The following is a 13,122-nucleotide window of genomic DNA, read 5'->3' as shown; positions in this document are numbered from 1 at the left end:
ACATATTGATTGAAATTTGAGAGACGTGTGCTGCTGTTCAACCACGCTTTTTCTGAGGATTACATTATATCAGACTGGGTTTGTCTGATCTTACAGCGTGACACCGCTCATGATATCGGGATTTGTGCTGCTTCAAATATTTAATTTTTTGGATATCCTGAAGATATGTCATAAATGTCCCTCATGGGAAAACCTCTTTCAATGCTATGTATATTATTGAAGCAAATTGTTTTTGTTTTTTTTATGAATCAATGTTTTAAGTGATTTGCAATAACTTTTTTTATTGACTTTTATTAGAAAAAAATGTTTTACTTTTCAAGATACAGCTTCTATGTATCCTGTCAGGGCCGCCATCAGGGGGGTATTAGGGGTAGTGGTGTGAGGGGCCCGGCCAAACCTAATTGAAAGGGGGGCCCGGCCACTGCTGCGACTTGTCTCTGCAAAGGGGCCAGTTTTTTTCACCAAATGAATGTCGTGAGCTGCGGGCCCCCCCTCTCATGGGGGCCGTCAAACACCGCCGACCGATGACGCGCACCCGCAAACTCGCGACCGTCCGAGCACGCACCCGGCAAAAGCGCGCAACCGCGACAGCACGGGCGCTCGCAGAAGCAACAGCACGCACGCTCGCAGCCTCGACAGCACGCGCGCACCCGCGATCGGCCGCGCGCACTTGCGATCGGTCGCGCGCGCACCCGCGGACACACATGGACCCAACATACCTGGAGCCTGGCTGGAGGTGAAGGACTGGACGTCTGGACCGAAGACCTCGCCTGGAAGACCTCGCCTGAAGGACCTCGCCTGAAGAGGACTGGAGTGGGAGCAGCAGCTCTTCTGACACAGTGAGTAAAGTGTGTCAAAGTGCTGTTTATGTATGGCCCTGTTCACACAAAGTATTTTGCAGGCAGAAAAAAAATCTGCCTCAAAATTCCTTAAAGAATTTTGAGGCAGATTTTGACCTGCCCACACTATCTTGCCGCGTTTTTTTGCTGCGTTTTTTGCCCGCTGCGATTGAGGACAGCAGGCAAAAAACGCCGCGAAAAATTCATTTTCTGCCTCCCATTGATTTCGATGGGAGGTCAGAGGCGGAACCGCGGCATGAAAGGACGTGCTGCTTTTTCTTTTTTCCGCGACTGGCTCCCATTGATTTCAGATTAAATCAATGGGAGGCGGTTTTGGAAGTTTTTTGGTGCTGATTCTGACGCAGTGTCCGAGTCAATATCAAGGGCCAAAAACTCTGTGAACTGGGCCTTATTGTTAGGGCTTATTCAGACGAACGTGTAATACATCCGTGCAACGCGCGTGATTTTCACGCGCCTCGCACGGACCTATGTTACTCTATGGGGCCGTGCAGACTGTCAGTGATTTTCACGCAGTGTGTATCCGTGTGTTCGCTGCGTAAAACTCACGACATGTCCTATATTTGTGCATTGTTCGCGCATCACGCACCCATTGAAGTCAATGGGTGCGTGAAAATCACGCCCAGCACTTCCGCAGCCGTATAAACTATGAATGAAAACAGAAAAGCACCACGTGCTACAAACAGAGTGTCATAATGATGGCGGCTGCGCGAAAATCACGCAACCGCGCATCATCATACGCTGCTGACACACGGAGCTGTTATGGACCTTTTGCATGCGCAAAATGCCACGTTTTTTGCGCGCGCAAAAAGCACACGCTCGTGTGAATCCGGCCTTAGGGTAGGAACACACTAGGCATGAACACTGCAGATTTTATGCAACACATTTTATTGTGGAAAATCCGCAGCGTATTACAGACGCAGCAGAGTGGATGAGATTTGAACAAATCTCATCCACACGCTGCAAAAAAAAATGGACCTGCAGTGTGGCTTTTGGTTTTTTAAGCAGCAGCATGTCAATGTATTCTGTGGAATCGCTGCTCCTCTGTTGCGGAAATGCTGCGGTTCTGCCGCAAAAATCACACATGAGAAAAAAAAAGAAGGTACTTTTTTAAATTGACTTACCCCGGCCGTAGTCCTGGTGACGCGATCCTCTATTCTTAGCGCAGCCCCGCCTCCTGTCATGACGTTTCATCCCATGTGACTGCTGCAGCGGTCACATGGTCTACAGCGTCATCCCAGGAGGCGGGGCTACGTGCAAAAGGTCCATAACCGCGCCGTGTGTCAGCAGCGTATGATGCGCGGCTGCGTGATTTTCGCGCAGCCGCCATCATTATGACACTCTGTTTGTATGTTTGTAGCACGTGGTGCATTTCTGTTTTCATTCATAGTTTATACGGCTGCGGAAGTGCTGGGCGTGATTTTCACGCACCCATTGACTTCAATGGGTGCGTGATGCTCGAACAATGCACAAATATAGGACATGTCGTGAGTTTTACGCAGCGGACACACGGACACACGCTGCGTGAAAATCACTGACAGTCTGAACGGCCCCATAGAGTAACATAGGTCCGTGGGAGGCGCGTGAAAATCACGCGCGTTGCACGGATGTATTACACGTTCGTCTGAATAAGCCCTAACAATAAGGCCCAGTTCACAGAGTTTTTGGCCCTTGATATTGACTCGGACACTGCGTCAGAATCAGCACCAAACAACTTCCAAAACCGCCTCCCATTGATTTAATCTGAAATCAATGGGAGCCAGTCGCGGAAAAAAGAAAAAGCAGCACGTCCTTTCTTGCCGCGGTTCTGCCTCTGACCTCCCATCGAAATCAATGGGAGGCAGAAAATGCATTTTTCCCTGCGTTTTTTGTCTGCTGTCCTCAATCGCCGTGGGCAAAAAACGCGGCAAGATAGTGTGGGCAGGTCAAAATCTGCCTCAAAATTCGGTGCGCGGTTCCAGGCGGTCGCGGGTGCGCATGCGCGGGAGTTTGCGGGTGCACGCGATCGGTCGCACGAGCGGCGGTCTTTGATGGCCCCCATGACGACCCCCATGCTACCCAGGGCCGCCATCAGGGGGGGTATTAGGGGTACTGATGTGAGAGGCCCGGCCAAACCTAATTGAAAGGGGGGCCCGCAGCTCACGACATTCTTTTGGTGAAAAAAATGGGCCCCATTGCAGGGGCCTGTTTTTTTTCTACCAAAGGCAAGTCGCGGCAGTTTGCCGGGCCCCCCTTTCAATTAGGTTTGGCCGGGCCTCTCACATCAGTACCCATAATACCCCCCCTGATGGCGGCCCTGGGTAGCATGATATAGTGCTGGACGGAGTACCGTTAACAGGCGGTGCCACGGTAGGGGGGCCCAGAAAATTTAGCTGTAGGGGGCCCTGAAATTCCTGATGGCGGCCCTGTATCCTGTATGCATAGAAGCTGTATCGTTCTATATAAACCGTGGCTGTCAGCTCAGCTTAGATGTGATCGTTATTAACTGGATCCTGTGTGTCAGAGACACGCATGACCAGCTTTCAGCTCAACCGTCAGTTCAGCTGACCTGACGGAATCGACTTTGAAGGCATTATACAGCTTCTATGTATACAGTATACATAGAAGCTGAATTTAAAAAAAGTTAAAATATTTTTTAATAAAAGTCAATTTAAAAGTTGTTGCAAATCACTTAAAACATTTATTTAAAAAAAATAAAAATACTTTAAAAGGTGTACATATCCTGCACCAATAGAAGCCTGTCGGACCATACTGTACCTTTGTTTGCCTCCAATTTCATATGGAAGCATATGGAAAAAAGTTGAGGCGTGTTTCATTGGATACCAAATTATAGAGGTATTCTCCCATCTAGAAGACTTTCTTTCATAGCATGGAGCGACAGTGACTCCGTGTATACCACACAAGCTTCATGTTGATCATTCTGCCATGCTCATGAGGTCTTCTTGTGCATGTGTTGTCAGCACTTGTTAGGCTAGATTCACATTAGCATTCTTTATTTGAATCACTTTATATTATTAGACATTAGCGTGAACATGATCTTTGCAGGAAATGTCCACAATATCTGATTTTTGTATTATGATGTGTATAGTGATATTCCTTCATAACTCAAATGCTTTCCCTCAATTCTGTTTTGACGTTCTTTATAAATTTATTAAAGAAATTCTCATGCAGAGAAATCCTGTCTTTTCTATTGGTGCCCATTTTCCTCCATTAAAAATTGGGGCATATCTATCAAAACTGTCCCAAAGGAAAAGTAAAATAGTCATCCAAAGCAACCAATTAGGTTGCATCTTATATTTAAAAAATTAGAGATGGAATCTATATTGGTTGCAAGTGCAACTGTTCTACTTTATCTTTGCACTAGTTTTCTCCCCCACTGTGTTAAAAAAATAAACAAAACACTTAAAGGGAGTCTGTCACCAGATGTCCATATTGAACATGCTATTATACAGATGTAGATTAGGCTAACCTGATTCTGACGTGTATTATGTCTTTCCACGGAGTGCCTCCTTTGCAGAGAAAAAGCTTTTATTACATTTATGCAAATTAGCATTTTGGAGCAATGAGGGTGTCACCGTTGCTCCAAATTACTCTCTCGTCATTCCCCAGTTTAAACCCCCTCCCTTCCTTGACAAGGGTCAGGCAGCTTACTAGGCAAGTTCACGCCTGGCCCTGTAATGTAGTGAACGCGCGCACGTGTCCCTACATCCTAATTGGCACATGTGCAGCAGTGCCAATTAGAACGGTGACTTAAAGGTTGTACTGCGCATGCGCCATATCCTAATCAGCACATGCGCAGTGTAATCTTTATGCTCATGTTCTAATGGGCACTACTGCACATGCGCCAATTAGGATGTAGGGACACGCACGCGTTCACTACACTATAGGCCAGGCAGTGGCGTAACTCCTGCTGTAGCAGCCATAGCAGCTGAGGGGGCCCGTGCCACCCGCCGACGGGCCCCCCCATGGCCAGAGGCTCCGCTAGCAGCCGCTATGGCTGCTATGGCGCGACGCCACTTAACACTATGGGAGAGCAGGGAGGTATCTCCCCGCTCTGCCATTAAAGGGGTTGTTCCTACAATACCCATGTATCCCCTATCCACAGGGGATTTTGGTACCAATAAAAACTAGACGTCGTCCCACAAAAAACAAGCCCTCATACAGCTGTATCTGCGTAAAAGTAAAACAATTATAGCTCTTAAAACATGGCGACCCAAAAACAAATAATTTTGAAAAAAAAAAAGTTTTTTACTGTGTAAAAGTAGTAAAACATACAAAATCAATATAAATTTGGTATCGTCACAATCATAATGACCAACTGAATGAAGTTATTATGTTATTGATACCACACCGTAAACAGCGTAAATCTAAGACGCAAAAAAGAGTGGTAAAATGTATGGGTTTTTTTCCATTACCCCCCCAAAAAAGTTAATAAAAGTTAAGAAATTATATGTATCCCAAAATGGTGGTATTATTAAAATACATCTTGTCCCGCAAAAAAAGACCTCATACATCTATGTCGACGCAAAAAAAATAAAAATGCTACAATGGAAAAACGCAAAAAATAGCTTAGTCATTAAGGTTTAAAATAGGCCGGCCATTAAGGGGTTAAACAGCAAATCCAGTCTTGTTTTGCCTGCTCTATATTTGTGTCCTTATGATAAATTATCAATCCTAATTTTAGCTGAAATTTCACAAACCCCCACTGAGGGCAGCAGAATAGTAGTATTTGGTGGGACCTAACGATCTATTGGTTTACACTGCTGCTAGTGCTAATACTGTTGTGTACTGGATGACTGGTAGTAACTACTGCAAGTTAATTCTATCAGCTTTATTTATATCTTATTTACAGTATCTATAAAGTATGCAGATATACCATGTATTATTAAAAGGGTTGTCCAGCCCCTAAAAATGTGATGGCCTATCCTCAGAATAGGCCATCAATAGCTGATGGGTCGGGGTCCGACTCCCGGTACCCCCGCTGGTCAGCTGTTTTGAAGGGGGTGCATCACTCGTGCGAGCGCTGCTTCCCCTTCTTTTCCAATTGCTCACTGTGAATCGCTGACACAGATGTAGCGGCGATTCACAGGTATCGTAGCCTTCTTCTCCCATTCACTTCAATACCTGTGAATCGCCGCTACATCTGTGTCGATGATTCACAGTAAGCAAGTGACAGACTCCCTTTAACAAATCCAGTCTTGTTTTGCCTGCTCTATATTTGTGTCCTTATGATCCATCAGCTATTAATCCTGAGGATAGGCCATCAATTTTTAGGGACTGGACAACCCCTTCAACAATATGGTGTCTCCTCGTGTCCTAAGTAAAAAACTGACCTGTAGCCAAATGTGCGACTGCTTTTTGAGAGTATATAGACACCAGGGTAGCTGCAGTGAGCCTCTAAAGTCAGAGGTGGCTCGCAGGTCTCTTTTTCCAGAGCTCTTTTCTTCTCTTCTATGTGGAAAGCACTATTTTATCTGAAATTCTGAGCAGTGGGGCAGAATAGTATGAGCATGGCTGTTATTACTATACTGACACTACTATTTTTCCTACACTACTGTATGAAAACTGTAGTATGGAATATCTGTCAGGTGTCATCACCTCTGCATGGCCTTAGTCTGGTTATTACAATTTGAAACAATTTACTGTGACACATCTTCTTTGTTTTGATATTGAGCCTCCTTAAAGGGGTTTTCCCACAAAAAAACGTTTATCACCTATCCACAGATTAGTGACAAATGTATGATGGCTAGGAACCCCACCAATGTTTAGAATGGGGGTTCTGCCCCCCTTTGTCCTTACTGTACGACTGCAGTGAGGAGGGGTTTGATTGGACCGGCAGTAACGCATTCTCCATGCTGCTCCATTCAATGTTTATGTGGTGAGTACAGTGCTTGGCTCTCCATTCAAACTCCTCCTCACTGCGATCATGTAATTAGGAGGAACAGGGACTCGGGACCCCCGTTCTAGTGATTAGTGAGGGTTCCAGCAGTTCCAGAGGTCCTACATTTATCACCTATCCTGTGGATAGGTGATAAATGTTCTTAGTAGGAAAACCCCTTTAATAGCAGCTAGCCATTTTTAAGAATACCAAAAGACAGTTAGCTGGCCATCCCTGGTATATGGCATTAGGGACATTCAGCTCCTGCACCCCTGTCCAAAACGTTCCTGCAGCTAAGGGGAGTGCTTTATATTTGGGAATTGCAATTTATTCTGTTTCTAATAAGTTCTCTTGAGCTTCACTCTAAATGTAGCGTGTATTCTAGTCCGTGTACACATTATTTATGTTCCTTTATAATTAATACTGCCAAGAGCCATATGAGAATCATCATTTATCTCTTATATCGTATTTACCTTTTATGTTATGCCCTGAGAAGGAGTAGTCGTAATATTTGATTTAATTTTTACCTGATCTGCTGCAGTTTCTTCTCTGCAAAGCCCGAAATAACCTGAGTGCAAAGGCTTCAGCTAAGTGACAGGTTATGAAAATTTAATGTCAGTTTCCATCAAGTAACTATCTAGCTATTAGCAGACGGTACACCATTTCTTTTTAATTCTTCTATCTTAAAAGGGTTATGTATTTTTTAGGATCATCTGTGCTTTCTAGCTCTATTTAGCTGTCTAACTGAGTGGAGCTTTTTAGCTGCGGGGAGGGGGGGGGGGGCGTTTTGCTCCCACATGGGCTACCTAGACAAAATGCAAATTCGATCACTGTCCACCAGTGGTGCACACTTGGTTTAGTGAGTCTTGGGATACCGCCCATTCCACCCAGTATCCATGCAAACAAGCTTATTATGGCTTTGTACAACCTCTGAGTTATACAATTAGGGTATGTTCACACGCAGTAGCAAAATACGTCTGAAATTGCGGAGCTGTTTTCGCCTGAAAACAGCTCCTGATTTTCAGACGTTTTTGTAACTACTCCCGTTTTCGGGGCGTATTTTACGGACGTTATTGGAGCTGTTTTTCAATGGAGTCAATGAAAAACGGCTCCAAAAACGTTGCAAGAAGTGACATGCACTTCTTTGACGCGGGCATATTTTTATGCGCTGTCTTTTGACAGCGATGCGTAAAATGACACCTCGTGGGAACAGAACATCGTAAAACCCATTGCAAGCAATGGGCAGATGTTTGCAGGCGTAATGGAGCCCTCTTTTCAGGCGTAATTCGAGGCGTAAAACGCCCGAATTACGTCTGAAAACAGTGCGTGTGAACATACCCTAAGACATCCATGGCACTCTGTGGGGGGGCGCATATAAACCTCCATATGACTCTGATTTAATATGTTGTATGCGCCAATGAACGGCATGTTGCGGGGGGGGGGGGTATTTGCCCCTAATAGCATTTCTCTGCTATACAGTGCCGTAAGGAGGCACCATATGTGGCACACAAGGCGCCTATGACTTTTTTCTACGCACAGGCTCTAGCCACCCAGCTTCTGGATCCAATCCCAGTAAGAGAGCTAGAGATATTTAATTTATAACAAAAGGTTGATCCAGCGTAAATGTCCTATGTGCATTATTTAAAAACAATTGTCATTATATAGAGGGGGGGACATTTGATGGTGGTGCCGTTCCGAACCACAAAGAAAACAAGCCAAATCAAGACGCTTGATGCTTTTTTGCTGCATTTATGCGAATATAACTACATAAATAAACAGTTCTAAGAAATAGCTCCTAAAGCTGTTCTATAGAAAATAAAACTTCTGGCAACGCATGTAAAGCGGTTTACATGTGCTTTTTTACATTTTGGACTAAGGAGCACATTGGGAGGAATTTTTTAAAAGGCTGTACGCCAGTATCCTTGTGTAAAAAAAAGTAGCAAATTTAGATACACGCTTCTTTTGCACAAAAATTTTAAAGATTTTTAACTTTAAATAGAAATAGGCGTGGCGTAGCAAATGGGGGCAGGGCCATCCACGGCCTGACAAATTTACTATAAGTCGCATGGACAGACTCAGATGCGACAAGTTTACTAAGATGCGTGCAGCTCTTAATAAATTGGACGCATTTCAGTCCTGCGGGCTTCAGACTAATACTGGCATAAGTAACGCCAGCCTTAGTACATCTGGACCTTTTATGTCCTATTGTACTATATAAGGCGTAAAACCTTAAACCCCCCTGCTGCACATTTATTTTCCAGATAGCTGATTAAATGCTCTGAAAATTTTGAGACAAGTCCTATAATTGTTCCAATCAATGGAATACAATTTAATCTATTGAAATCTATACATTTTTTACCTTTTGACACGACAATCATTATTAACGATCGTAATTTCTGATCGGATCATTAATAATTATCATTACGTCTATGACTAGCTTTATACACATTTCATCCTTACAGACAAGCTGCTGGGACGGATGTATCCCTTTCTGCATATGCCCCCAAAATAGGCTCTAGTTATCCTGGTAAACTGAGGTGTAGTCTAAAGAAACCAACCCATAATACATTTTACTCATACAAGAGCAACTTTCAGTCCACAAATCAATTAGCGAGCCAACATGCTACATCTTTTAAAGGCTTCATTGATGTTCCAGCCCTTCATTCTAATAGCCAGAGCTGCTTTTAACACGTACACTAATGGCACAGAAAATTTTCTATTCCATTACAGCCATGATAGCGCTTCATGATACGATGAATGTATTTTCCTTTGTGTCCACTTTCTTTTACTTTGCCTGATTTAACATTTCTATATTCCCTGGTTTGAGGTTTTGAGGTTTGCTCTGTGTGTCAGCATACACATGTTACTTCACAGGCAACTCTCTACTGCTATATAACACGTTTTACAGCGTATTAAGGCAATGGATGAGAGCTGTGACTAATATGACTGTTAGTTTATTAGTACCACCAGGGCCCCTCCAACTGGACAACCCTTTTATCAATATACCAATAATGCAACATATTTCCATAGCTTTGCATAAGTCTTGGTTACTTTAGTCATCAGTATAAATGTGTTTTTTTTTTAATTTCTTTTTGAGACAGTATTTTTACCCAGAGCATATTTATACATTGATACAATCATACTATATTAAAGAGTTTTCCCATCAGAGACATTTTTTGACATTGGACATGCCATAAATGTCTGGTCATCAAGGGTCCAACCGGTTAGATATTTTTGCCATATCCATAAATGATTATGAATGGAAAATCCTTTCAAGGTTGTTATAACATCGCAAAACTTTAAATATCTTTTTTCATGGTCCTGAATTTTGGGACCCTGACTTCTTCTTTACTTGGCAGATGTTCTGTCTATACTAGAAGAACTTAATTTCCTCCCACTGCTGTGTGAATGATGTAAAATGACAGCGTCTCTGATATATTTGGTGCTCAGAATAGTGGTTGTCACATTTTTAGTCACCCCCCTCCATACTTGTTACATCACAGCTCACATTTATTCCACGATTAGTTCGTACCTGAGCTCTTTGCACCATTTCATCTGCTGTTCCAAATCTTTCTTCCAACACGCAACTCAAGTGTTCCGACTCAAACTCCAGCTGCTGCCGGATAAGGTCGATCTGCAGGGAGAACTAGAAGAGAAGAAGTGGTGATTAGGTATCAAAAACAAAAGGTATAACATAATAGAAAAGTAGTAGAGTGTGGAGACAGTATTAACAGAGCATGGAATGAAGACGTGTATAATGTGTGCATATGAATCATGATGCCACTCTTTCTAATTGTCGGGGGAATCTCACCGTCTCAACCTGGGGAAGCTCCTCCAAGCGCTTGGACAGACTTTGAAGCTGGGAGTAATACCATAGCTTCTCTTTTTCCTCCTTGTCAATCTCTGCCAGCAACAGAGCTCTGGCAAAATAAATATTTTATATCAAATTTGATATAACAATTGCCTAGACTTGACAGTAATTAACTAGAATTAAACCAAACTGACCAGTAGTCCTGGATAAAATTGTATATAAAATCTGGTTATGCTAGTGGTCAGTTACCAAAATCTGTGTATAATACAATGGTGGTTTGTACTCATAACCTAGCCATTTCAAATTGCACCCATATGCAAGCTTAATGTAGACATAAAATATGACAACCATGTTTCTGGCTAGGATAACTTGCAAGTTCAGTATATACACAGTTTGTATACCAGCACATAAAGACTGAATTTCTCATCCATTTAGGTTACATGTAAAACATCCAAACATAACAATTCAGTTAGGGATAATCGAATGGACATTTCAAAGGCATTTCTGTTTACGTCAATGGATGAACTTCTTTCCCCATTCTTAATATTACTAGTTAACACCTCTTTATTATTTGTGTGCTCTTGATTTTAGCCTTGCACATTTAATATTAGGTGAAGAGTAGTGCCATATCCATTAAGTCTACCACAATGTTCCATCACCTAATCTTTCTTTGGGAATCAGTTGCTTCTAACACAGATTATGCCCTCACCTTTCCTTGTCCAGTTCTGTCTTCAGTATCCCACTGGCGCGACGTTCTACTCTTCCTTTCTTCTGAGAACTGTCTGTTTGTATTGATGATTTTCCAGAAACCCGACCCAAGACCACAGAGGGATCAGGAGGACCAATACCTGAAGATGCATACTGATTATATAGTCCAGGGATATCACCTTGCACAGCTGAAATGGAATAGAGCCTGGTCAGTATACATTTAAGGCAACTTCTCAGAATATGGTTGGAGAGGGAAGTACTTTTCTTACCCATTGTACCTATCATTATAATTTTGTTTTGCATATGAATTGTAATATAACTGATTTGGGGAACTCCTTCTCAGCCCATAGTTCCCTTTTCCTTTCCTACACTTTCTTTGTAATTGTTCATATACCACCACAGACCCCCCCGAAAAATCTGTCTGATGTAAAACAGTAAACACTAGACAGGGAGGAGGGGGATGAAGCTGCAGATTTCTTATTCAGTGTTTCAGGGAGGGGGATAGGGGAGATGGGGCAACATGGGGGTAAACATCTGATGGGTTCAGTAGAAAAACACAAAAACAAAGTGGGCAAATCACTAGTAATTGCACAACCTCTGGGCTCAAAGCACACTGCACAGCAGTAGAGAGAAGAAAGATGACCCCAGATATGCAGGTTAGACACAATATTGCATTGAGATTGTTTTTGTCTTTTTACGATAGGTTCTCTTTAATAAACTGGTGATTTAGCAACAGTTAGCATTGTATAATTGTTACCTAGATGATCCAGAAATGCCACAAGTTTCAATACAATTAAAAGTAAACCTTAAAGAGGCTCTGTCACCGGATTATAAATGCCCTTTCTCCTACATAATCTGATGAGCGCTGTAACGTAGAAAACAACAGTGGTTTTTATTTTGAAAAGTTATGAACAATTTTAGATTTATGCTAATTAGTTTCTTAATAGACAACTGGGCGTTTTTTACCTTTTTGCCAACTGGGCGTTGTAAAGAGAAGTGTATGACGCTGACCAATCAGCGTCATACACTTCTCTCCATTCATTTTTAACAGTACTCGCAGCACAGCGTGATCTCACGAGATCATGCTGTCACATACACCCACATTAACTTTACTGCAGTGTCTTGAGAGTGAATAGACATTGCCTCCAGGCAGGATGCGATGTCTATTCACACTCCCGACACTTCGGTAAAGTTTCTGTGAGACTTATTCACACAGCACAGCGTGATCTCGCGAGATCACGCTGTGCTGTGATTGAGTCCCACAGAAACTTTACCGAAGTGTCGGGAGTCTGAATAGACATCGCATCCTGCCTGGAGGCAATGTCTATTCACTCTCAAGACACTGCGGTAAAGTTAATGTGGGTGTATGTGACAGCATGATCTCGTGAGATCACGCTGTGCTGCGAGTACTGTTAAAAATGAATGGAGAGAAGTGTATGACGCTGATTGGTCAGCGTCATACACTTCTCTTTACAACGCCCAGTTGGTAAAAAGGTAAAAAACGCCCAGTTGTCTATTAAGAAACTAATTAGCATAAATCTAAAATTGTTCATAACTTGCTCAAAATTGTTCGTTTTTCAAAATAAAAACCACTGTTGTTATCTACATTACAGCACCGATCAGATTATGTAGGAGATAGTATACTTATAATCTGGTGACAGAGCCTCTTTAAGTCCCTTTTACACGGGCTAATGATCGGGCAAATGAGCGTTGCTTGTTCATCGGCTGATCTGCTAGTTTAAGCGGCCAATAAAATGGTAGCTAGTCGGCAGCACATCTCCCTGTGTAAATAGGGAGATGTGCTGGCTGACATAATGGAAGCATATGGGGGCGAACGATCATAGTAACGATCGCTCGTCCCCATACAT

The 13,122-nt window shown here is 42.9% G+C and overlaps 1 protein-coding gene across 2 annotated transcripts in view; it reads right to left on the bottom strand.

The window, feature by feature from the left end:
• Positions 1–13,122, bottom strand: part of APC2 (APC regulator of Wnt signaling pathway 2) — a 66,308-nt gene that overhangs the window by 26,663 nt on the left and 26,523 nt on the right. For both annotated transcript variants that reach the window (XM_075825412.1, XM_075825414.1), the window contains exons 5-7: positions 11,256–11,442; positions 10,547–10,655; positions 10,268–10,381 (exon numbers count right to left, since the gene is read on the bottom strand). In XM_075825412.1, coding sequence (XP_075681527.1) covers positions 10,268–10,381; positions 10,547–10,655; positions 11,256–11,442 — 410 coding nt within the window. The remainder of the gene's footprint in view (positions 1–10,267; positions 10,382–10,546; positions 10,656–11,255; positions 11,443–13,122) is intronic.

Source organism: Rhinoderma darwinii, chromosome 1, assembly GCF_050947455.1.
Source record: "Rhinoderma darwinii isolate aRhiDar2 chromosome 1, aRhiDar2.hap1, whole genome shotgun sequence".
NCBI classification, from domain to species: Eukaryota; Metazoa; Chordata; class Amphibia; order Anura; family Rhinodermatidae; genus Rhinoderma; species Rhinoderma darwinii.
The sequence above is the reverse complement of the archived record's forward strand: the minus strand, read 5'-3'. Positions and strand labels throughout refer to the sequence as shown.